Here is a 27256-nt window from a genome sequence, read left to right as displayed (position 1 = left end):
GGAGATGAGCAGGATGTAAACATCCCGCCCACCTCCTTCCTTCCGTAGCCGCCGGCGGCAGGTAAGGAGATATTCCTCGATCCTGCGGCTTTACACACAGCGATGTGTGCTGCCGCAGGAACGAGGAACAACATCGTACCTGTCGCGGCATCGCAATTATGAAAAAGTCGGAGCCTGCAGCGATGATACGATAACGACACTTTTGCGCTCGTTAATCGTATCATCTAGGCTTTACACACAACGATGTCGAAAGTGACGCTGGATGTGCGTCACTTTCGATTTGACCCCACCGACATTGCACGTGCGATGTTGCAACGTGCAAAGCCGCCCTTAGGCTATGTGCCCACGGCACTATGTACCCGCGGATATATCCACAGGTACGGCCGCCGGTTTCCCGCAGCTGATCCCCGGAATCCGCAGCTATCCATTGCTGCGGAATTCCAGCGAAATAGCTGCGGTAAACCTGCGGACATTCGTGCAACTTACCTGTGGAAGTCCCGGCCTCTATCTCCATAGTGGAGGGCCGGGATTTCCGCAGGTAATTCCGCAGGAAAAATTAACATGCAGTTATGTGCGGCTGCGGGAGATCCGCAGCATGTTCCGCAGCCGCACATACCACAGCATGGACACAGCACTCCTCATGTCCCATAGGATAATATGGGGAGTGTCTGTACTTGCTAAAACCTGTGGAATTATCTAGAAAATCAAGATAAATCCGCAGGTTTTCCGCGGCAAATTCCGCGGTTACAGAGTCTTGTGGGCACATAGCCTAAAGGCCGCTTTACACGCTGCGATCTTGCTAGCGAGATCGCTAGCGTGGGTACCCGCCCCCATTGTTTGTGCGTCACGAGCAAATCGCTGCCCGTGGCGCACAAAATCGCGCTGACCGTCACACTACTTACCAGCCTAGCGACGTCGTTGTGACCGGCGAACCATATCCTTTCAAAGGGGATGGTTCGTTCAACGTCACAGCGACGTCACAAAGCGGCCACCCAATCAAAGCGGAGGGGCGCCCACCTCCTTCCTTCCTCATTGCGGGAGGCCACAGGTAAGGTGAGGTTCCTCGTTCCTGTGGTGTCACACATAGCGATGTGTGCTGCCGCAGGAATGAGGAACAACATCGTACCTGCAGCTTCAACGATAATTGGGAATAGGGGGGATGTCACCGATTAGCGATTTTGCACGTTTTTGCGACGATTTAAAATCGCTTATAGGTGTCACATGCAACGACATCGCTAACGCGGCCGGATGTGCGTCACAAATTCCGTGACCCCCAACGACATCGCTTTAGCAATGTCGTAGCGTGTAAAGCGGCCTTAAAGCTGTCTTTTTTCTGAACAACTCTGCTGATTTACACCATATCAAAGCTGCACAAAATATGCTTAGCCCCAACTACATGCATTTAAAGAGGTTATCCACTTAAAAGAGGACCTTTAACCAAATTTTTCATGTCGAACTGAACACATAATATGATAGGCGCTGCGGAGCAGAATAAAACTTTTTTATTTTCTATTCTGCCTCTCTTTTGCGGAGATATTAGCAATCAAAGTATGTAATGTCAAGCTATCGCCAGGGGGTGCTGGGACTCAGGTAGAAAGAGAACTCCAAGGTGCAGTAAGACAGAAGTCCACAAGAGGTCATTAACACAAAAGCAGGGATAGTTGATCAGTCAGGGTCTATGCCAAGAGGTCACGTCTGTACCAAGGAGAAAACAAGCCTAAGTCAAACAACAGAGCCGAGGTCGGATACCAGGAGAGCAAGTAAGTACCGGGGAGGGAGTGGAGGACACAGAACAGGTCCAGAGTCTGGAAGACAGGGAGGAATGAAGGTAAGGTCGGGAAGGAGGGACAAATGTCAGGACAGGCAGGAGGGACAGAGGTCAGGACAGGCGGGGGGGGGGGGGGTCTGGTCAGGTCAGGGAGACAGAGGTCAGATCAGGTCAGACAGGAGGGACAGAGGTCAGGACGAACAGTAACTGGTAGCAGGACAAGAAACAGAGAACTTTTCACTGGAAGTGCACACAACAGACATGTCCTACGTCATGCACAATAGCTGGAACTGGGGTCCTACGCAGGCGCACTTTGATCTGCCCTGAGTAGGGGCGCGTACCTGTCCGTTGCCCCGTGGAAATGCGAACATGCTAAGAGGGTGGAATGAGCACAGGAACTAACGCCCTTGTGACTAGTCGCTGGCCTCATTAACATATCATAAAGGATTCTTTAAAAATACCTTTTATAAAGATCTCTTTATTTATTCTACTATATACAGGGATGGTTAGGCAGGGATTAACAATATGCACTCAGAACTGCTTGTGGTTTTCCCTTTAAGGTCCATTTACGTGCATCGAAAAAAAAAATTGTCTTCAAAAGACACCCCTTTTAAGTAAAAAAAATATATACAGTATATTGTCACTAAGGTCATTAATGTATAGGCCTCAACATCTCTTTTCAGAGGTTTGGTGTCTTCTACAATTGATGCTCCTCAGTAGGCTTATCACCATACATCTGGCATCTGATGGAGCATGCCATAGTATATTTTCTTTCGGTCAGATTTATATTAAAAAAACTCCCCATGTGAATGAGACCTTAATGGCATCGGCTCTCTCACAATGCACTACGGTCTGGAAACGGGCACAGCAGAATTTGAAATTTTAGGGTTAGACCTGAATTTAGCGATGATATCTGTACGTATTGGGCCTGTCATGTGCATGAGCCCAAAAGGGAGCATTTAGGATGTCTGTCTGCTGTTGTTACATGATGATTGATTGGTCATTTAATAGCTTCTCTGACCCCACTTCTGTCCTCGGCAGCACATGTCCTGTTTACACGGGAAAATGTGCTGCTGAGAATGATAATTTTTAAGCAAGTTTAAAAATAATTTCACCTGACACATGAGTGTTTTTGTCGCTCGTTGGGAGATTGGCAGTCTGTTCATGTTAAAAAATTATTGAGAAACGAGCTTTCCTAGGAAGGCGCATTCCCAATAATCGGCCACTGTTAATGCACCAGTAAGGCCCCCATACCAATTAGACTAATATTGGCAGGTTCGTCCAACAGTTTGTTGCATATGGGGACCTCCCAACTCTCCCCCAACAGATTATGTTGGGGAAGATAAACATCTGGCTTGTCCAGTTTCGGACTGCTGATCCTTTTGTACTCATTGAACTAAGTTGCTATCAGAGGACAGTGAGCGGACCGGTATATGGATGAGTTGGGAGAGACCCCTGATGGCGAAGCAACCATTTTTAGTCTGACAGCTGACTAATGTGTATGGGTCCCGTTGTCCTCCATAACCCGTAATGGCTACTGCAGGGATTGATAAAGAGGGAAGCTCCATTACCGCTGCAGTTTACTGTCCACTGTTTACACCACATCATGGCACCGGGGTTATCTCTCTGCACACTCTGGGATCCCACTATCAGTCTGTTACTGACTCCTTATCGTCTTCTTCAGTAATAATAATAATTTATATAGCGCCAACATATTCCAAGCACTTTACAAGTCAGAGGGGACATAAGCAGCCAATATCAGACATTACACAATTTAACAGATGCCAAGAGGAGTGAGGGCCCTACTCGCAAGCAACAATCTATGAGGAAACATGGGAGGCACAAAGGATGAATGGTAAAGTGTGCTTGTATTGTCTGGTCCAGCCATCAGTATAATAAGTAGGGGATTCAAATAACGCTGCGTGAACCGGTGACCAGCCAGTATGTGTACAAGTGGAGGTACAGAGAGCTATTAAGTGCATGGATGGTGTAAACAGATGATAAAAAAGATCAGATTTGGAAGAAAATGTTGTAAGGGCAAAACGGGATTAGTTAGAAATGCGTTTATAGGGAACGCTTAAAAGTGTGGGTATTGTGAATTAATTGAATTGTTCTTTATAGTTCGTTCCAGAGAATTGGTGCAGCTCGCGAGAAGTCTTTGGAGACGGGAGTGAGAGGTTTGGATTATAGAGAATGTCAGTTTTAGATCATTTGCGGAATGGAGGGCATAGGTAGGGTGATAGAGATGAGGCAGGAGATGTAGGGCGGTGAGTGCTTTGTGGGTGAGAGTGGTAAGTTTATAGTGGACTCTATAGCAGATGGGCAACCAGTGCAATGACTGGCACAGGGTGGAGGCACCAGTGTATCGGTTGGAGAGGAATATGATCCTGGCTGCTGCATTTAGGATGGATTGGAGAGGGGAATGTTATTAAGAGATAGACAGAGAATGTCCTCTCTTCCATATTGTCAGGTATATACTGGTAACGTGTGCCACCATTACATTACAATTTATTCCAGTGGAGTAGTTAGGGTGAAGATAGCTGTCGAAAAAAATGTTTTTTAGTCTAAAACGCACACAAATCGCAATTGTTGCCCAGGCGTCTTCCAGGCATTTTTTTTCCCTTCCGATTGATTTCTATTGTAAAATATTGAGTGTCTTCCAAGCTGACATCACTTCTTTTAACAGCTTGGCGTTTTTTGAAAACTGAAGCACTTATAAGATGCTGAAAAGGCTGAAAATATGAGCAGCAAGTCATCTTTACATAGAAATAAATAGGATTATGATTTTAAGAGAATTCTGAGCATTTTTTGCTTGGTTTTTAGAGCAGACCAGCTCCTGAAAAATTGTGAACATTCCCTTAGAAGGGTTGTCCAGTAAATATTTTGCATTCTTTTCTAAAGGCAGTAAATGCTTTCAAGGGAACCTGACAAACCGGTCAAGTTGTGGTTAGAGACCTGTCAGTCCAGGGCAGCGGAGGGGAGAATCCACCGGGGACCTGACCGTCCGACTAGTCTGCTGCTTGTGTGACGCCCTGGACTAGCCAGGTAGTCACAGACATAACAACATACCCACCCCCACCCTAGGCAGTTACAGCAGCCAAACACAAAACCCTTGTTGCCTCCCTCCAAGGTCTGATGGCCACACCAGGTGGGGCGGAGCCAGGCGGTTGGCCCCACCCACCGAGGAGTTCACAGGCCTGGAGGCGGGAAAAGTGTCAGATCAGTTTTGGAGGTGAAAGCGAGAGGAGTGAACACTTGGGTGTCTGGGTAGGAGCCCAGACACTAACAGCAAGGTTGGCAGACGGTGGTGGCCGTCTGCAGGAGTTAGTGGAACTCCGCAGAGCCGTAAGGACTGGGGTCGGGCGTCGGCCCGCCGGTACCGGACCGGGGAACGAAGTGAAGTTAAGCACACCCAGGCAGGGCCATCGGACCCCGACCAGGCTTGGAGACGCCGTTAATAGTCAAATCCGAATGTGACAGGAACCCCAGGGGTTTCTCAACTACTAAAGTCCCGATTGAAGGCAACCGTCCACCCAGAGAGGATATACAGCCACCGCCACAGGCTAAAGATCCAAGGGCCAGCGCCTGCGGGCAAAACGGGCTCCTACGGCACCTATATGCCGGGGAGCGGACTACCGATGGGCAACCACAGGAGTCAAGAACATTTTCAAAGGTGCAGGGAAAGACAGCCACCATCAGCCGTCCGGGGAGAGCACAACAACAACACTTCAGCCGGCTGCGGGACCCGTCCATCCGGCCGTTTTGGTTTACCAAAGACTCTGTCAGTGATTGTCTGAGTGAGTACACCAGTGCCGTCCGGCACCGCGCCGCGCTGTCCCTGCAACCCTGCACCTCACCAACCCTGCCTCCCCGTTACACTATCGGGCCCCGGGATCACCAACCCCTGCCCACGAAGGGGACAACATCTCAGCTAAACCCTGCCATCTCTCCCGGGATCCCCGTTACCAGCAGCGGTGGTGCCATTATCACCACGACCCGTGGGTGGCGTTACGAGCAATCTCCCTAACCAAACCACCCCCCTTTCACTCACGGGTGAAGAGCGCTGCTCGAGTCCCCAGGTCCGGTCCACCGCTCGAGCCACCGAGCAGCAGCAGCAGAAGCCCCGGACCCGAGCATGGCGAGCGCGTCCCCTCCACCCGCGACACTTGGTCCCCGGTTCCCTTTAAAACAAGAAATTAATCTCCACTGCAACTCCAATCTTACCGCTGTGGTCACCGCCAGTCTATGCATATTTCCAGTCAGCTGACTACTTGCTATCTAACCACATGACTGCTGCAACCAATCATTGGCCACAGTGGAATCAGAGATGGTGTATGAACCTTAGCCGCAAAGTGAATAGAGATAGGCAATAACCAAAATGGTGGAGCTGGAGTGGTGGGTGGTGAGTATTGATTGGTTTATTATTAATTTATTCGTGTGTTCAGGAGATATTCACCAGACAACACCTTTAAAGGGAGTCTGTCATCACAAAATGACTTGTCAAACCAAGCACAGGATCTCAGTGCATCCTTGGCTTGGTCAAGCAGTTCAGTGCACCTCTCCCACCTGTTTTCCATCAATTTCTGCCCTCCCCTGGCTTTTGTAAAACCAGAGCCATCAAGGAAGAGGAGGCAGACTGAGACAGCTGACGGGCTGAACACAATGGACTGTGGGTAACACCGTACCCTCCCCCACCACCCGTCTGCCGCCACTGCTGCCTGCCGCCCAATGTTACCGCTATTTCCATCTTCAGGATACAGACAGCAGTGCATACATTGGTGGAGGACAGTGTCGCTGGCTACGTCTTTTACCAATTAGCGTGAAGCACAGCAAAAGCGATCACATCAGGCCAGAGCAAAGTGCCGACAGAACGGGAGCGAGGAGAGTATGTGGTGGTTTTTTTTGTGTATGGGATGTTTGCATATATGTAGAAGGCTGTGTTCTGGCTCATATAGTCTCTTATGTACAGTATTAGCCCTCATATAGACTTCTATTTACAGTATGAGCTCCACATAGACTCCTATATACAGTATGAGCCCTCACATAGGCTCCTAAATGTAGCATGAGCCCTCACATAGCCTCTTAAATACATTATAACCCCCCACATAGCCTACTATAAACATTTCTGAGCCCCAAAAAGCCTCCTATATATCTTATATACATTATGAGCTCCACATATCCTTCTACATATATATTATGAGGCCCACATAGCCTTATATATACAGCATGACCCCTTTATATAGCCTCTTACATACATTATGAGCCCAACATAGCCTCATATATAGTATGAGCCCCCACATAGCCTTATATATATAGTATGACCCCAACATACCATCCTATATATATTATGAGCCCCACATAGCCATATATATACAGTATGAGCCTTCACATAGCCTCCTATATACAAGGGCTCATGCTGTATATAGATTGCCTATGTGTGGGTTCATACTGTATATAGAGGGGCTCTATGGGTGCTCAAACAGTACCGTATATAGAAGGGCTATGTGGGGGCTCACACTGTATATTAGTTGCTATGTGGGGGCTGAAACTGTATATAGAGAGACTATGTGGGGGGCTCATACTTTATATAGGGGCTATGTGGTGACTCATACTGTATATCAGTTGCTATGTGGCGGCTCATACTATATAGAGGGGCTGTGTATGGGCTCATATGATATATAGGAGCTGTGAGGGCTCATCCTGTATGTAGAGAGCTATGTTATGTGAGGGCTCATGCTCTATATAGGCAGGACTGCCTGTGGGCTCATGCTGTATATAGGCAGGACTGCCTGTGGGCCCATGCTGTATATAGGGGGGGCTGTCTGTGGGCTCATACTGCATATTGGGGGATGTCAGCATACTTAATTCTGTTCAATATTAAGTGATACAATTTATATTAATATAAATAATAATTAATATGTTAATGTTAATATTGAGCTAAATTATCTTCAGCCTATTGGTTTGGCTCTCCACACCAGTCATGGTTTCTCATGTGGCCCTTTGGGAAAAGTAATTGCCCACCCCTGGCCTAGTCTGCATGGTGGCATTTTGACTCTCCTACCACAGATGATGTTTTGGTATGTCTGATTTTAGAGAACACAGGAGCAATCCTTTGTATAGACTGCACAATGAGGCTTTTTAATAATAAATGCACTAAGAGTAAATGTACAGAGCTGCTGGAAAGTTTGTGAACTCTTCAGAACTTTCCAGATTCTTGCAAAAACTTCACCTAACTACATAAAATAAAGAGTCCTAAAAGTAGATAAAGAACCAAATCAAACAAATATTAGACTTTTTTTTTTTTATTTTTTTTTTTTTTTTTTTTTTTTTTTTTTTTATTTTTATTGAGGAATATTATCTAATATCACGTCTTAGTGGTAAAGTGAACCTTTAGGATTAGCAGATAATTTGGGCGACACGGTGGCTCAGTGGTTAGCACTGCAGTCTTTCAGCGCTGGGGTCCTGGGTTCTAGTCCCACCAAGGACAACATCTGCAAGGAGTTTGTATGTTCTCCCCGTGTTTGCGTGGGTTTCCTCCCACACTCCAAAAAACATACTGATAGGGAATTTAGATTGTGAGCCCCAATGGGGACAGTGTTGCCAATGTATGTAAAGCGCTGTGGAATTAATAGCGCTATATAAGTGAATAAATATTATATTATATTATTATATTATAGAGGAGTTGGGAGAAATAGCTGACAGCCCAAGTATCGTTCAACTGACAGCTATCTATTGTGAATGGGTCTCCTAAGACTCCATACTCAGCAGGTCTTTTTCCCCATAATTTTAACTTTAGATATGGATTCAGTAGAAGATAAGTATGTCATGTAGACACAACAGCATAGATGACTCTTTCAGAAGATAAAGACAGACTGGCACATGGGTGTGCCGCGGGTATCCTATGTCTACCTTTGCCGAGTATTGATTCCAGTCAGGAGACTGTAGACCTTGCTGACCTTACCTGTGCCATCTCTGTCTGGAATGTCCACAGACATGTTTATTGAGGAAGTCGGAGGGGGGTGACAATCTGTCTGCAGGCTGTCCCATTGGTGGCCTGGCTTAAACTACTGTCATTTATTGTTCTTTTGTGCTTTGTTTAAAGTGCTATTGATACAATGGCTTCCTCCACGCTAATTGCTGAGCTTTCATGTCTGAGACAGATCTGGTCTTCTGGCATTTTATTATCTATGGCTAGGAAGAGAAGGAGACAAGTTTGAAAAATGCTAAATGACCTACAACTGTTTGTCATGGAGATCTGCACACCGAAAAACAAGTAGATGGTTGGTCTTTGTCCTGTTTTTATAGTATAATTGCTTTCTTTCATACATTCAAGGGGCAATATGGAAAGTAGGCATTTATTGTGCCTTTAAAAAGTATTCATACCCCCGAGAACTTTTACTCAAAAATGCCACATTACATAGCGCTGTGCAGGTGAATACAAGTCCTAGATCTTCATAATTTGTGGTCATTTAGACGTCCATTGTTCACGTACAAGTTTTATCCATATTTTCACACATATAACACATACTCATTATAGTCTATGCTTTATATATGTCAGAGACAGGTCAGTTCTTGTTCCAAGTCAATTAAATTAAATTGAACTCTCCGAATCAAATAAATGGACAGCTCATGAATGCCTTCCATGTGTCATCCAAAAACTCTCTGCGTTTTTCCCTTTAACGGGAAGAAGAATCTTGGAGTTTTTCATTATTTTATTTTTTTGCATACAAGAAAAATACGTACCAAAAATGGACAATCGGATTCTGCACATGATGGTCCGTTTTACCTTTGCCTTCCTGAATTGTTGTATCCCAATTTAGAAGACCTTTCACCAATTTTTTCATGTTGAACTGGACACACGATGTAATGGTGACTGAAGAACAGAAGAAAACTTTTTTTCCACCTCTCTATTGCAGAGATATTGTCAAAGTATTTGGAACCTAATGAGTTCATTTTTGTCAAGTCCAAATGGGGCCTTTACATTTTCTCCCTGAATGATGCTGAGAGTCATAAGCAGGCAGCAATGCAGCAGAAAAAGAACACACACGAAGAATTCAGCTGCACTGCCCACCCCTCCCTGGACAGGGACCTTATCTGAAAGGTGAGTCATCTATGCTATAATCTTCCAGTACTTTCTAATCATGCAGGAGGTTAGACTAGGAGATCAGAGCTGTATACTTACATCACACACACTGAGAAACCTAAGCTTTAGTGGGGGGCGGGTGTTCTTTTTCTATTGAGTTGTTGTTGCTGCCTGCTTATGTTTGAGAAACTAATACAGGGAGAAGTACACGCTTCCAGTGAAAACTATCTGATAACAGCCAGTTGGACTTAAAGTTAACCCAGAAGGTACCAAATAATTTGACAGGGACCTTATCTGGAAGGTGAGTCATCTATGCTATAATCTCAAGTACTTTCTAATCATGCTGGAGGTTAAAGTCCCAGTAGCACACAACGACTTACCAGCGATCCCGAAAACGATGCGACCTGATAGGGATTGCTGGGAGGTCGCTGGTGAGATGTCACACAGTCAGACCTTACCAACAATGCAGAAACGATACAGGTCGCAATAGCGACCTATATAACGATCTCAGCAGTCACTGTGACCCTGTCACACACTGTCAAACACAGCGATGTGTCCTGCCCAGCAGGACATTGCCTTTGAAGAAAATGGCCTGGACCATTCTGCAACGACTAGAGATCTCACAGCAGGGGCCTGATCGCTGGTAGATGTCACACATAACGAAATCGTGACTCAACAGCGATCTTGTTATGTGTGACGGTACCTTAAGGCCCCGTCACACACAACGAGATCGCTAATGAGATCGTTGCTGAGTCACAGTTTCTGTGACGTAGTAACGATCTTTCCAGCGATCTCGTTATGTGTGACACCTACCAGAGATCAGGCCCCTGCTGTGAGGTCGCTAGTCCTTGACGAATGGTCCGGACCATTTTCTTCAAAGGCGATGTCCTGTTGGGCAGGACGTATCGCTGTGTTTGACGCCTACCAACGACCTCCTAACGACCTCGTTGACGACTGCGAACTCAGACACGTAAGAGTACATTGTGCGTTGCTTTTCCAAGCCTCTTCAGTTCCGATTGGTGGCCGCTACTGCAATGTGATTGGACGGCCTTGCCTTTCGGATCGTAGTTGCGACTTCACCCGGATTCATTTGTCCCCGGTTCATTTGTTCCCGGTTGCGGCTGTTTTTCGGATTGTAGTTGCGATTCCACCCGGATTTCACTGATTCTTCAGACAGCTATACTCCCTGGATATGGTAGGCATCTTTTGGGGGTCTCAAAATTGTTCCCATTTTCATTCATAGAACACCTATTATAGCATTTTAGCATTTTTTACACCTATAGTGCCATTTATAGTGCCGTTCTTCAATATGTCCTCATACTAGCATGTGCAAACACCCATAGCAGTAGCGGCCACCAATCAGAGCTGAGGGGCGCAGAAAAGGCGACGCATATGCACGACTATGTGACTTAACACTATGCCCCTATTCGAAGACTGAATCGTCACACTAGCTGCTGTGTGACAGGGTCCCAACAACCACCGAAATCATTATACAGGTCGCTCATCATTACTGCATCGTTGGTAAGGTCTAACTGTGTGACATCTCACCAGCGACCTTTCAGCGACTTACCAGCGATCCTTATCAGGTTGTATCATTGTCGGGATCACTGGTAAGTCGTTGTGTGTGACTGGGCCTTTAGACCAGAAGATCAGTGCTGTATCCTGACATCTCACACCCAGAGAAACCTAAGCTATTGTGGGGGTGTTTTCTTCTTCTGTTGTGTTGGTGCTGGCTGCTCATAATTGGACAACTCATACAGTACCAGTAGGTACTCAATACTTTGATTACTAATATCTCTGCAACATTTTTTTTAAAAAGAAGAGGTTTATTTATCTTTGCAGCCACTATTACAGCTCAACATTATAAGTTTAATGAAAGGTCCACTTTAAGGAATATTATTTAGATTTAAACCATTAGTAGATTACGCCAATCCTCGGGATTAAAAGAAGCACACTAAGTGCCTTCCTCACTGTAAAAATACCAACCAATCTTATTTCTGAAATGAGAACACCAATCGTCCCCGAAGCACACATCATTGCCTCAGCAATCCTTTAGACATAAGCTACAAATACGTGGCATGTTAAGAGGAAACTAATATGAATGGTTGCACAATATTAAATATAAATCATGGTCACAGAAATAAAAGCAACACAAGAAAATATCATTCCTACTCATTTTTCTGCCGGCCAGTTCTCATTATGTGCTATTTATATAGTGCTCATTTTAGTACAGGACCTGGTCACGGTGCCCCGGCCTTATTCCAGAACTATAGCAGCAGTGTCTATAGTTTTCCTGACCATACGAGGCACATCCTACCAAAACTGCCTCCAAAATTGCTCGCTTTGAAAATCTAGCATCCAAGATATACAAGAGGACCATAAAGTACCAGTTCTCCAATGAAAAAAAAATTAAATGGGCACCCTAAATATAATTTTTAGAATTTATCGTTGCCCTGTAGGGAACCTTTACATGCCAAGTGGTGACTACAGTCTCCACTCTTGCTATGACTTCAACCCTCGCAGGAGGCAAAAAAGCAAAGACTTCTCCACAGACAGCTTCAATGGCCATCACGGTCAACCGGGTCAAAACATCCAGCTACATACCTAGCAGAGCATTGCGGCCACTGTCATCTGGTAGAAATCTCTTATCCACAGCGCAAACTAGAATGTGATCTGGTAAACTAGGCGACTTTGCGCCAACCAATAAAAATCCAGGAGGCACTTCAAACTGCTCTGAGGCAATGGATGCCAATCTCAAGTCTTTACCCGCCTGACAAAAACCTGAAAGAAAGACAGAAAAACATAAATGTAATTACACACATTTCCAGAACCCTCAATAAGAGGTGAGGTTCTTACTTCTGTGGTTCTGTCCAGGCACATCTTAGTTAGACCGGATGTATATGGCCACATTAGTACTCCTCCAATTTGCGCTAGGGAGCCATTAGAAGTGTATTGGTCCTATCATACCTTCATATGTCTCTGAAATTGTTCCCTGAGGAATCGTAACATAGTCCATTTTATGATCAACAATGATGATGTTGGCAAAATTCTATTGTTAAATGGGTGACCTAATACTGGACAACCAATTAGTGCTGCACAACGTAAAAAAAGATCTATACTTACAGGCCAGACCAGCAGTGCTCTTCTACTCTTATGGCTGTGTCCGTCTAAAAAACAATGTCAAGTGACTGCTGCAGCAAATCACCTGATGGGCTGCAGCCTTCTTTATTTAGTACAAGCGGAAGAGCAGCATTTCCTCCAGCGGAATAGTCAGGGTGACCTTGTTTATATCAGGAGACCAGTAGGAGAGTCTATGCTCAGAGCAAAAGAACAGCACCAGTCCAAGATGTAAGCATTGATTTTCTATTTTGTGTAGTACACTTGGCCCATTAAACGGAACCTGTCAGGGGCACTATGCACCCAGAACCACGAGCAGGTATGGGTGCATATTGCTAGTCCCTAGAAAAAGTATAAAAGAAAGAGATCCTTAGAAAAAGTATTTATAAGATCCTTTATGACATGCTAATGAGAGTAGGGACTAGTCATAAGGGTGTTAGTTCACCCAACTAGTCCACCCTCTTAACATGTTAGCATGCCCACATGCTGTTTAATGCCTAGCGTCATCAGCGGTGACACGCGTACCTGTGTCCGTTGTCACCGCCTGAGATGCCGGGTTTAGGCTTAAGGGCACTTTACACGCTGCTATCTCGCTAGCGAGATCGCTAGCGAGTGTACCCACCCCCGTCGGTTGTGCGACATGGGCAAATCGCTGCCCGTGGTGCACAACATCGCTTACACCCGTGACACGGACTTACCTTCCCTGTGATGCCTCTCTGGCCGGTGAACCACCTCCTTTTTAAGGGGGAAGTTCGTGCGGCGTCACAGCGATATCACACAGCAGCCGTCCAATAGCAGCGGAGGGGCGGAGATGAGTGGGGGCGGAAGATCCCGCCCACCTCCTTCCTTCCGCATTGCCGGTGGACGCAGGTAAGGAGATGTTCGTTGTTCCTGCGGTGTCACACACAGCGATGTGTGGTGCCGTATGAACGACGAACAACATCGTACCTGCAGTAGCAACGATATTATGAAAAGTAGCGACGTGTCAACGATCAACGATTTTTGCCGTTTTTGCGATCGTTGATCGTCGCTCCTAGCTGTCACACGCTGCGATGTTGCTATCGACGCCGGAGGTGCGTCACAAACACCGTGACCCCGACGATATATCGTTAGCGATGTCGCAGCGTGTAAAGAATCCTTTAGTGTGCATGATCAGAAGTCCCGTTGCGATTAGTCCCTACGCTTATTAGCATATCATAAAGGATCTTTAGAAATACTTTTTCTAAAGATCTGTTTTATCTATGCTACTAGATACAGGGACGGTTAGGGGACTATTAGCAACATGCACCCGGAACTGCTCATGGTTCTGGGTGCATATTGGACATGACAGGTTCCCTTTAATACGAGTTCTTCCAGTTATGCGCTAAAACAGTGCAAGATTGCTCAATTTTGGACAAGGCTTTAAACCCAGGACATTATTTTCTGGGAATGGACATTTGGAACTGATGGTAGGCAAGCCTATTAGGCCGCTTTCACACATCCGGCTTTTCTTTACTTTGTCAGATCCGGTGCTCTCCCGTACAGTGTATACAGTACAATGGCTGCGCAACAAGCTCCGGTCACGTGACCGGAGCATGTGACCAGGAAGTTGCAGCGCGGCCATTGTACTGTATACACTGTACGGGAGCGCGCCGGATCCGACAAAGTGATGAAAAGCAGGATGTGTGAAAGCGACCTTAGATGTTACAAACTATACCGCTTCTAAAAAATAATACCTCTGTAATACCGTGAAAACTATTCACAGCATATGCCACTATCTGGTGCCTACAGCTGCATAGTAGCTTTTGACATGAGAAAGTTATTTTTCCAGAATTGTAGTCCTATACCCTAGATAGATGTCATCAAACTATATGCAATACACACAAGCATCCTCAGCAGCTCCAAGGGGACCCTTGACTAGACTCTGCCTGGGGCAGTTTATCTCTTGGGAGGGCACAATGGATGGCTGGCCTGTCCTACCAAAATTGGAGGTACAGCTGACAGTTTTTAATGTGTATAGTACCTTTTTGGGTCGAGGAAATGCTGTCTCATTGGTTCTGCTTATTAATGGAAAGCAGGATGTGTTAGTGATTTCTAAGGGATTTGTGTGAGGTCAACAATATTTTTAAGACTTATTGCACAGATTACAGATGACATTATGCTATATGTACTGCAGGCTCCTCACCGTCAGTTGTACAGCAGCCTTCAGGTGGAGGTTTGTTCGGATACGAATGAGCTGGGCTACTTGACCCAGATGCATCATCGTCTTCTTCGTCATCGTCATTGTCCACTCCACCTACAGAATATTAAAAAGGATGTTTTCAAATGAGAAGAATCATAAGTTATGTTGAAAAACAATTAAAATTGTTCAGATACGGTCACTAAAGGCTGCTTTACACGTATCAATTTATCGTGCGTTCACATGTGCGATCGCACCCGCCCCCATCGTTTGTGCGGCATGGGCAATTTGTTGCCCGTGTCGCACAAACTCGGTAACCCCCGTCACACGTACTTACCTTCCAAACGACCTCGCTGTGGGCGGCGAACATCCTCTTCCTGAAGGGGGAGGGACGTTCGGCGTCACAGCGATGTCAAACAGCGGCCGGCCAATAGAAGCGGAGGGGCGGAGATGAGCGGGACTTAACATCCCGCCCACCTCCTTCTTTCCGCATTGCCGGCGGCCAAAGGTAAGCTGCAGTTCATCGTTCCCGGGGTGTCACATGGAGCGACGTGTGCTGCCTCGGGAACGATGAACAACCGGAGCACAGAAGGACGTTCGATTTTTTGAAAATTAGCGACGTGTCAACGAGCAATGATAAGGTGAGTATTTTTGCTCATTCACAGTCGCTCATTTGTGTTACACGCTACGATATGTCAAACGAGGCCGGATTTGCGTCACTAACGACGTCACCCCGACGACATATCGTATGATAAATCGTAGCGTGTAACGTGCCCTTAAGGCCGAATATACACATTAGATGGCTGCCGACCAAATGATGCTCCATCCAATCGTTCAGCCGACAGCCATCTCAGCCGATATTCCCATATGCAGGCTTGTTTGGCCTAGTACGCCTGTATTCTCTATGAGAATGCCACCAACTGATACAGTATGTCGACCGGTAACTTATGTCAGAGTAAACAATGTAATCAGCAATCCAAAATCAAACATGCACAATCTACACCTCTCATGACCATCAGTCAGCCGGCACCCCCCATAACATTAGTCCATCAGCCGAACCCTTCGATATCGATGAGATCAGCGACAGTAGTATAATGTTTATGGGGCCTTTAAAGCTTCTCGCTCTCCACCAGGGGCAGAACGATCGCAGTCGCAAGGAGGTGCCCCCCCCGGCCCCAACCCATGCTTTAGCTGGATGTGCGTCCGAGGCTGCACATCCAGCTCAAATGCATCGCGGTGCACAGACCCATCGGGTCCCTGTACTGCAATACAAGCTGCTGGCCAACAGAAGTCTGCAGCTTTCAGCGGCATCCCCGTGACTGAGGCAGCGCATGACAATGACGTCCTGCCAGTGAAAGCTGTCGACCACTGTGGGCCAACTATAGAGGAGGACGTTGCGCAACATGGGAGCCAGGGAGAGTGAGCACAGTATATAGCAGGAGGGGGACAGTATATACCAGGAGTGGCCCAGGAGAGAAACATGTATACTTGGAAGGGGACAGTATATACCAGGAGGGGGACAGTATATAAAAGGATGAAGGGCATATATACCAGAAGGGGGACAGTATATACCAGGAGAGGGACAGAATATACAAGGAGGGTGACAGTATATACCAGTATGAGGGACATATGTACCAGAATGGGGGACATATTTAGTAGGATGGCGGACATGTCAGGATGGGGAACATACAGTCATATGAAAAAGTTTGGGCACCCCTATTAATGTTAACCTTTTTTCTTCATAACAATTTGGGTTTTTGCAACAGCTATTTCAGTTTCATATATCTAATAAATAATGGACTCAGTAATATTTCAGAATTCAAATGAGGTTTATTGTACTAACAGAAAATGTGCAATCTGCATATAAACTAAATTTGACAGGTGCATATGTGGCGCCCCTGAGGCTTCCGTCGCCACAGAGGCATTGCACCCCAGTCAGAGGTGTGATGTCCCATCCTGGGTAAGGAAAGGGGTACATGCCAGTTCACAGGTAAAACTGCACTACACCCATTGCTAGGCACACACTGGGACAAGGGATAGTGGCAGTAACCCTCCCATGCTGCATGCTGGGAGGGGTCGTAAGACCCATCCCTGCTCCCATAGGGTGGTAGCTTAGCAACCGGGGGGTGGGGAGAGCCAGCCGAGTGTAGAGCAGAGAGGAAGGTCTGAGTTTCAGTTTACCTCAGAGAGTGAGAGAGTGAGGAGAAAGCATGTAGCTGTGAAAGAGAAAGGAGCTCTGTGAGTTCAGAGTGTCCGCAACAGAGAAAGAAAGCAACAGAGAAGGAGAGAAACAGAGAGTAGAAGAAGAGCTCTAGTCAGGCAGGAGCTAAAGAAAGAAGAAAGTGACGCTTCCTGGTGAAGACCCTGGGACTCGGAGGGTCCAGGTGACACCAAGCAGGGAACGAATTGATTCCAGGGCCACAGATAGCTTCAGAGCTGGTGGCCAGTGAAGTCAGCTGAGAAAGGACACAATTAGAGGGGTGCACTGGCATCAACCCCCAGATCTACCCGGGATCGGCGGAGGTCCCTGACGGTGGTCCCAGCAGTCCAAAGGCTCCTGCAGGCCTTGACAAGAACTGTGAGTAAAGACCTTGAAACTGCACCCCTGGTGTTGCCTCAGTTATTTCTCTGCATAGACACGAATAAGCACCAACAGTGTCCCCGGGGCACCGCTCCACCTGTGGGGAGCAGTACCACCATTGCTGCCATATCATCACCCCGGAGGCCTCACACAGCAGCGGCGGCTTAATAGCCGCATACCACAGGTGGCGTCACGAACGCAAACCCCAAGTCATCAGCCATATTTAACTGACACCCACCAGGGCCACGGAGTCGGGCCCCACCACCACTGATTACCCCCGGACTAGTCCGGCCCGGCACCGGGTGTCCCATAGCCCTGGGGTGGGCGAGTCAAATTTTGGCGTCACGAACAGGATCTCGTGCCCGGCGCCCACCGGGTACTGTGCGCCTTTAAAAAGACTGTGTGTTTTACTGTGGAAACCGCCGCCATTAGCGCTGCTGAGAGCGGGAAGAAGGGGGGCGTGTCAGAAGAAAGGGCGCAAAGAGAAGCCCCGCCCCCTTGGTCTTGGCAAAAGAGCGCGAAGCAGTGCCCGCTATGCAGAGCAGAGGAGAGAAAAATGGCGCGCTAAGAATGCTGCTGTATGGAGGAAGAAAGAAGATGGCTCCTGCAAGCGGAGGCCAGGAGGAGCTCACCTGGATCAGGCCTGTGACCGCCGCTGAGCTGGAGGCTGAAGTCGGGGGAACGGCTGACAGGATGAACGAGCAGAGCGGACGGGAGACAGCCGTGTGGGAGAAGGAGATGGTGCTGGCCATGAGGAAGCTGCAGGTGTCTGTGCAGCAAGGCCTGTGTGGAGGTGCCGCCCACGACCATGCGGAGCCCACACCAGCGATGGCGATCCTGCTGCAGAGCATCTCCGGCCTAACCCTGGGTGAGTCCTATACTGCCCCTGCCCGATCGGGTGTGCTGACCCCGCCGGCGTTACTACCAGAGGCCACTGCGATGCCCGCCGCGATCCCCGCTGCGATCCCGAGTGCGATCCCGAGTGCGATCCCTGCTGCGATCCCGAATGCGATCCCTGCTGTGCTCCCGACTGGGGTCTCTGCTGCGATGCCCATTAAAGTCTCTGCTGCGATACCCATTGAGGTCCATGCTGCGACCCTGACTGAAGTCCCTGCTGAGACGTCCGGCGCAGAAACACCCTATCCGGCCAGATCAGACCAGGCCGCAACGCCGTCTATCCCAGCAACTGTTGTGGCTAAAGAGCAGACCCCTGAACATCCAGAGGAGGACGCAGCTCCGATACCATCACCCCGCAGCAGCCCCACTCCTACCCAGGCTGCAGCGCCCCGTAGTAGGCCAGCGACCAGCACTCAGGAGACGCAGACGATGATCTCCTCGGCCTACCCGCTGCCTGGAGCAATGCCGGAGTGGGACCCCCGCATCTATCCTCACAAGTAATTAGGAAGGAAAGAAGATGCTGAACTGTATATAACCCCTGAAGTTAAACGTCCGAGTTGAAAGTTTTAAAGGACCTGCTCCAGAAATAATGCTTCCTGCCTTTGTTGAACGTCCCTAAGTTCTCCAGGAGACGCCACCCAGCACAAGAGGTGGAAGGAGGAGGACCTTGTCTGACTTGTTGACCGTCGCTGGGTCAGAGTCCCAGTGGGCGCCATCAAGGGTCGGAGCCCCTGGTGGAGGACGACAAGGAGTTAATGGAGTCAGGACAGTACATAGCCCCTGAATGTCTGCCCATTGTTCTTTTCGAAGATGACACCCTAGTCCTGAATCCTTGTCCCCTGTTCTTTTTGAAGATGACCCCCCCCCCCCTGTTTATGTGTTACCGGGCCACTGGACTGGAATGTGGTCCCCGGTGAATGTGTTATTTATGTGCCTCCCATAAAGGGATGTAATGTCCTAAAGTTTTAATGTTTTATGCATAACAAAATTTTGCAGTTTCTTCCATTGTTTTTGTTGTTTCAGCCCGAGGACGTGCTGGGATTCGCTGTGGGGGAGTGTGGCGCCCCTGAGGCTTCCGTCGCCACAGAGGCATTGCACCCCAGTCAGAGGTGTGATGTCCCATCCTGGGTAAGGAAAGGGGTACATGCCAGTTCACAGGTAAAACTGCACTACACCCATTGCTAGGCACACACTGGGACAAGGGATAGTGGCAGTAACCCTCCCATGCTGCATGCTGGGAGGGGTCGTAAGACCCATCCCTGCTCCCATAGGGTGGTAGCTTAGCAACCGGGGGGTGGGGAGAGCCAGCCGAGTGTAGAGCAGAGAGGAAGGTCAGAGTTTCAGTTTACCTCAGAGAGTGAGAGAGTGAGGAGCCAGCATGTAGCTGTGAAAGAGAAAGGAGCTCTGTGAGTTCAGAGTGTCCGCAACAGAGAAAGAAAGCAACAGAGAAGGAGAGAAACAGAGAGTAGAAGAAGAGCTCTAGTCAGGCAGGAGCTAAAGAAAGAAGAAAGTGACGCTTCCTGGTGAAGACCCTGGGACTCGAGGGTCCAGGTGACACCAAGCAGGGAACAAAGGGATTCCAGGGCCACAGATAGCTTCAGAGCTGGTGGCCAGTGAAGTCGGCTGAGAAAGGACACAATTAGAGGGGTGCACTGGCATCAACCCCCAGATCTTCCCGGGATCGGCGGAGGTCCCTGACGGTGGTCCTAGCAGTCCAAAGGCTCCTGCAGGCCTTGACAAGAACTGTGAGTAAAGACCTTGAAACTGCACCCCTGGTGTTGCCTCAGTTATTTCTCTGCATAGACATGAATAATCACCAACAGTGTCCCCGGGGCACCGCTCCACCTGTGGGGAGCAGTACCACCATTGCTGCCATATCATCACCCCGGAGGCCTCACACAGCAGCGGCGGCTTAATAGCCGCATACCACAGGTGGCGTCACGAACACAAACCCCAAGTCATCAGCCATATTTAACTGACACCCACCAGGGCCACGGAGTCGGACCCCGCCACCACTGATTACCCCCGGACTAGTCCGGCCCGGCACCGGGTGTCCCATAGCCCTGGGGTGGGCGAGTCACATAAGTATGGGCACCTCAACATAAAAGTGACATTAATATTTTGTAGATCCTCCTTTTGCAAAAATCACAGCCTCTATTCACTTTCTGTAGCTTTTAATGAATTCCTGGATCCTGGATGAAGGTATATTTGACCATTCCTGTTTACAAAACAATTCCAGTTCAGGTAAGTTTGATGGTCGCCGAGCATGGACAGCACGCTTCAAATCATCCCACAGATTTTCAATGATATTCAGGTCTGGGGACTGGGTTGGCCATTCCAGAACATTGTAATTGTTCCTCTGCATGAATGCCTGAGTAGATTTTGGAGCGATGCTTTGGATCATTGCCTTGTTGAAATATCCATCCCCTGCGTAACTTCAACTTAGTCGCTGATTCTTGCACATTATTGTCAAAAATCTGCTGATACTGAGTTGAATCCAAGCGACCCTCAACTTTAACAAGATTCCCGGTGCCGGCATTGGCCAAACAGCCCCGAAGCATTATGGAACCTCCACCAAATTGAACTGTGGGTAGCAAGTGCTTTTCTTGGAATGCCGTGTTTTTTTGCCTCCATGCATAACGCCTTTTTGTATAACCAAACAACTCAATCTTTGTTTCATCAGTCTACAGGACCTTCTTCCAAAATGTAACTGGCTTGTCTAAATGTGCTTCTGCATACCTCAGGCGACGCTGTTTGTGGCGTGCTTGCAGAAACGGCTTCTTTCACATCACTTTCTAATACAGCTTCTCCTTGTGCAAAGTGCGCTGTATTGTTGACCGATGCACATTGACACCATCTGCAGCAAGATGATGCTGCAGGTCTTTGGAGGTGGTCTGTGGATTGTCCTTGACTGTTCTCACCATTCTTCTCTGCCTTTCTGATATTTTTCTTGTCCTGCCACTTCTGGGCTTAACAAGAACTGTACCTGTGTTCTTCCATTTCCTTACTATGTTCCTCACAGTGGAAACTGACAGTTTAAATCTCTGAGACAACTTTTTGTATCCTTCCCCTGAACAACTATGTTGAATAATCTTTGTTTTCAGATCATTTGAGAGTTGTTTTGAGGAGCCCATGATGCCACTCTTCATAGGAGATTCAAATAGGAGAACAACTTGCAAGTGGCCACCTTAAATACCTTTTCTCATGATTGGATACACCTGCCTATGAAGTTCAAAGCTCAATGAGGTTACAAAACCAATTTAGTGCTTCAGTAAGTCAGCAAAAAGTAGTTAGGAGGGTTCAAAACAAGAAATTGATAAGGGTGCCCATACTTATGCACCTGTCAAATATAGTTTAAATGCAGATTGCACATTTTCTGTTAGTACAAAAACCTCATTTCAATCCAGAAATATTACTCAGTCCATCAGTTATTAGATATATGAAACTGAAATAGCTGTTGCAAAAACCCAAATTGTTATAAAGAAAAAAGGTTAACATTAATAGGGGTGCCCAAACTTTTTGATATGACTGTATATACCAGGACATATTTACCAGGAAGGAGCCCAGGATGGGGTACATAAGAACAGGATGGGGGACATTTGTCTGGATGGGGGACATATTTGCTAGTAAGCAGCCCAGGATGGGGGACATTTACCAGGATGGGGGACATATTTACCAGGTAGAAGGCCAGAATGAAATACATTAGAAAAGGATAGGATACAAAACCACATGAGGGCAGGGCAATTTGTATGTCTTTATAGGCTTTAGAACGCTAAAAGTATACATCTAATGCAGCCCATTGAACTCTAGTTACGCCACTGCTCTCCACACTTTTTGCAGCTCAGCTTGTTCATTTTGGCTGCTTTGTCTAAGCACAAGCCGAGCACCGGCTCACAAAAAAGCCAGTCTATGGAAACATGAATACACTGTATGTCTGATAAACTCCAGACCCCTAAGTGAATTGGCAAAAATGACAGAAGTGAGATACTGAAGCTCAAATTTTTCAACCCAATGGTCATTATTTTTTTTACCTTAACCTATGAAATTGGTGCTAAAAATCATTATGCAATTGGGCTTGATTAACAATGTTGCACCGTTCCCTTTTTATAGGCTCTGTGTATTCTTTGAGCTCCTCTCAGCTGATTTATGACCACAGACAACAAAGATCCTGTAAAAGCTAAAAGGTGCAAGATTTTTAATGAAACCCAATTACAAAAATTATTTTTAGCCCCAACTACAGGCATTTAAAGGGGTTGTTTTATGAACAAATTACACTTTAAACAAAGGTTCTTGGAATGAAAATTTGATTTTTTTTTTTCCATTATAATGTTCCTGTGCTGAGATAATCTTTTATATATGCCCCTGCTCTGTGCTGTGTAATGGCCGGGACTGACCGTATAGAGACATGGTCTGATCATACCACATCTCCTGGGCAGGGGATGATGCAAAAAAGAATATACAGATAGCACAGCACGGGATCAGAGCTGCTCCTTTCTGTGAGGTAAAACCTTTCCCTGTCTGTTAAAAAAAAAAAGGAGCAACCACCTTAGGAAAAAAAAATGTCCACAAAGGTGTAACAAGGAACTAATATTCTAGAGAAATACTTTAGCAGTGAATTATTTAAAGCAATACCGCAGTATATCTTTAAAATCTCTATGTGTAAAAACAAAAATCGCCAACCATAATGAGAAGCAAGTAGTAGATCTTTGGAGTAGATCTTTTTTTCATTTTTCCTCCTCTACTCTCATTAAATAAGACATCCCATTGAGGTCACAGAAGCATTAGAAACTTGTATAATTCCATTCTCACTTCTTATAAAATAAAACAAGAAATAACTATGGTGAAAGGTGCCACAAGGCCGCAATATTGCTGCAGGTCCAAATTATAAAAATTTTAAGTACTCAGTGCCTATTTTTCAGCTCTCCTTTTTATCATAGCATAGAATTTTTGACATACAGCGGATGAAATAAATATTAAACAGGTCACCAATATATTTCCAGTGTTGCTGATGTATGTAAAGCGCTGCGGAATATGTTAATGCTAAATAAAGATTATTATTATTATTATTATTATGGAGGACTATGGGGGTACGTTATACTATATGGAGGACTATATGGGTGGACTGTAATATATGGAGGACTATGGGGTGCATTATAATACATAGTGGACTATGTAGGGTACATTATAATACGTGGAGGACTATGGGGTACATTATAAAATATGGAGGAATATGAGGTGCATTATAATATATGGAGGAGTATGGGGGAGTCCATTATAATATATGGAGGACTATGTGGTGCATTATAATACCCTGTTTCCCTGAAAACAAGACCTACTCCAAGAATAAGCCCTTTTAGGATTTTGGGGGCTTTTTTTTGGTATACTTCAAATGTAAGCCCTACTCCAAAAATAAGCCCTAGTTGCAATTCCATAAGGAAGTGTCCAAGCAGCTAAGAAAGTTAAAGAAGGACTCTTCATCAAAGAAAGCAGACATTCTCAAAAGAAAGCAGATACCCCCAAAAGAAAGCATATCCCCCTCCCCCAAAACAAATCAAACTCAGCAGACCCTAAATAATTACAGTTGGCACGCGCCAATGGTGGATGGGCTCTCAGACAGAGATCTGCGTCACTGTCAGGTCCCTCATTGTTCTAGCTGCATTGCATTGCCGCTCTCACAAACAGATTGCGCACCAGTATCACTCTGCTTCCTGTCACCAGGGGAAAAAAACGCTGTAGAACGCAGGGGGACCTGACAGCAACGCAGATTTGTATGTGAGCTGGGGTACCATTAGAAATTACAGGGCCCCTGACTGGCATAATTTTGGGGCCCACTTGAGACTCCACCCCAGCTCCGCCTCCATCCCTGCTCCGCCTCCACCCTGGTTTGTAAGCCAATAAATGAAGCGTGAAGGGGCCCCCCTTCTGTTGGGGCCCCGGACTAGAGTCCTGTTTGTCTCCCCCTGGTGGCGGCCCTGATGTGAGATCCCATTCACTTGCCAACGCTAATTGTTTGGGGTCTCGTAAGTGCAATTCTTTTAGGGGGTGTCTGCTTTCTTTTGGGGATAAACTTATCAGTACATAGAGAATAATAAATGTAAGCAAGTAATTTAAACCTTCGTAAATATGGTATGTACACACCACTATAGAACGGGTTCTGCACCATGAGAATAGCAGGTCAGATAAGTAAATGTGCATCTGAACTAGTAAAAGGATCAGCACAAAATGTTGATGATCCAGAATGTGATGATAGGATTATATGTGAATAAACGTTGATTTTTCTGTTCAAGAATAAATGTGGATTGTTGTTCATGGGAAAATATAAGACATTCCCTGCAAATAAGCCCTAGTGCATGTTTCACAGGAAAAAATAATATAAACTGCTGCCTTATTTTCTAAGTAATACGGTATATGGAGGACTATGGTGGGTGCATTATACTATATGGAGGACTATGGGGGTGAACTCTAATATATGGAGGTCTATGAGGTGTGCATTATAATTTCTGGAGGACTATGAGGGGTGACTGCACTTATAGATATTGACCGGACAACCCCTTTTATTGATGATGGATTAATGAGGAATAGCCCTTGCAGGCCATTGAAGAGCTTTTGGGATAATTGTCCACGTACTTTTGGAGGCAGCTGTAATTCCTAAACCCTTACTTCGATTAGGATGTGGATGCCCTCTAATTAAAACGGAGTCTCGGCACTTTAAGCCCATATTGATTATATAACTGTATCTTGAGTATATTTTGGCAAACAGCTAAAATACCAAAATTCGTCACTGTCCAGCCTAATGTATATGGGCACTTTAAGATGGGTAGGAACAGTTGAAGTTCTATAAAAAAAAATGGTAGCCCTTGACTCTGCTCTATCCTTCAAGCCGCACATCCAAGCCCTCTTCACCTCATGCCGACTACAATTCAAAAATATCTCCCGGATCCGTGTTTTCCTTAACCAAGAATCAGCAAAAACATTAGTACATGCCCTCATCATCTCCCGCCTCGACTACTGCAACCTCCTGCTCTCTGGCCTCCCTTCTAACACTCTTGCACCCCTCCAATCCATCCTAAACACTGCATCCCGCTTAATCTACCTCTCCCCTCGCTATTCCCCAGCTTCGACACTCTGCCAATCTCTTCACTGGCTTCCCTTTGCCCAAAGACTCCAGCTCAAAACATTAACTATGACATACAAAGACATCCATAAACTGTCTCCTCCTTACATCTGTGACCTAGTCTCCCGGTACCTATCTGCACGCAACCTCAGATCCTCACAAGATCTCCATCTCTACTCCCCTCTCATCTCCTCTTCCCACAATCGCATACAAGATTTCTCCCGTGCCTCCCCCATACTCTGGAACGCTCTTCCCCAGAATATCAGACTCTCTCCTACCAAAAGCTTCAAGAAGAACCTGAAGACCCACCTCTTCCAACAAGCCTACAACCCACAATAACCCTCAGTCCAGCACACGACTGCGCAACCAGTTCTATCCTCACCTATTGTACCCTCACCCATCCCCTGTAGACTGTGAGCCCTCACGGGCAAGGTCCTCTCTCCTCCTATACCAGTCTGTCTTGTACTGTTAATGATTGTTGTACTAGTTTTTATGTATACCCTTTTCACTTGTAAAGCGCTATGTAATAAATGGCGCTATAATAATAAAAAATAATAATAATATCACCGATCACTGAAATAAAGTCCAAATTTCATCTCATGATAGAGGAAAACCACTCAGATCTCATAGCGCTCTGACTGATAAATCCTTAATCCTGTTTTCTCTTTCCGGGGATAAATGCAGAGAAATGAATAGTAAAATCCCTTCTCCACTAATCCAGGAAATTTTAGGGAATTAGGAACTAAATTAATCGTGTCCCTACTGAGAAAGGCAGTGAAACATGAGCACAAAGGAGCTTTAGATGTGGGTCTGATAGCGTACATGGCACCATGATCTGAATATATACATGGGATATGTAAAGAGAAGATCAAGTAAAAGTCATTAGTATCATGACAAAGCTTTACAACAAATATACACTGCCTTTAAAAAGTGTTCATACCCCATGAAGTTCTCCACACTTTTTTATCGTTATACCCACAAATGTATTTCTATTTTATTTGGATTTTATGTGATATACCAATACAAAGAAACAAGTATTTGTGAAGTGTAAAGGAAATGAGGCACGTTTTCTAAATATTTAAAAAATATAAATCTGAAAAATTGTGACATGCATTTATATTAAACCCTCTTCTGATAGCAGGAAATATAATCCTGAGTGACCAATCGCCTCAAAAAGTCACATAATTAGTAAATTCAGTCCATCTGTGTGTAATGTGTTCTTAGTATAACCACAGCTGTTTTGTGAAGGCATCAGAGGTTTATTTTAGAATATTAGGGATTAATCACCATCATGAAAACCAAGGAACACAGAAGACAGGTCAGGGATAAAGTAGTGGAGAAGAGTACAGTTAGCTTATAAAACAAAATAGCCCAAGTTCTGCACATCTCACGGAGCATTGATCAATCCATCATCCAAAAATGGAAGGAGTACGGCACAACAGCAAACCTACCAAGACATCCAGCTAAACTGACATTCCAAGCAACAAGAACACTATTCAGAGAAGCAGCCAAGAGGCGCATGGTCACAGCTCAGGTGG

General features: G+C 46.1%; 1 protein-coding gene across 1 annotated transcript in view; it reads right to left on the bottom strand.

Annotated features, from left to right (window-relative positions):
* The window catches only part of GREB1 (growth regulating estrogen receptor binding 1), a 207140-nt gene that overhangs the window by 176174 nt on the left and 3710 nt on the right, over window positions 1–27256 (bottom strand). Inside the window, exons 2-3 of the mRNA XM_075341115.1 lie at window positions 15133–15243; window positions 12456–12632 (exon numbers count right to left, since the gene is read on the bottom strand). Of these exons, the coding sequence (XP_075197230.1) occupies window positions 12456–12632; window positions 15133–15243 (288 nt within the window). The remainder of the gene's footprint in view (window positions 1–12455; window positions 12633–15132; window positions 15244–27256) is intronic.

This window comes from Anomaloglossus baeobatrachus, chromosome 3, assembly GCF_048569485.1.
Source record: "Anomaloglossus baeobatrachus isolate aAnoBae1 chromosome 3, aAnoBae1.hap1, whole genome shotgun sequence".
Classification (NCBI taxonomy): domain Eukaryota; kingdom Metazoa; phylum Chordata; class Amphibia; order Anura; family Aromobatidae; genus Anomaloglossus; species Anomaloglossus baeobatrachus.
The sequence above is the reverse complement of the archived record's forward strand: the minus strand, read 5'-3'. Positions and strand labels throughout refer to the sequence as shown.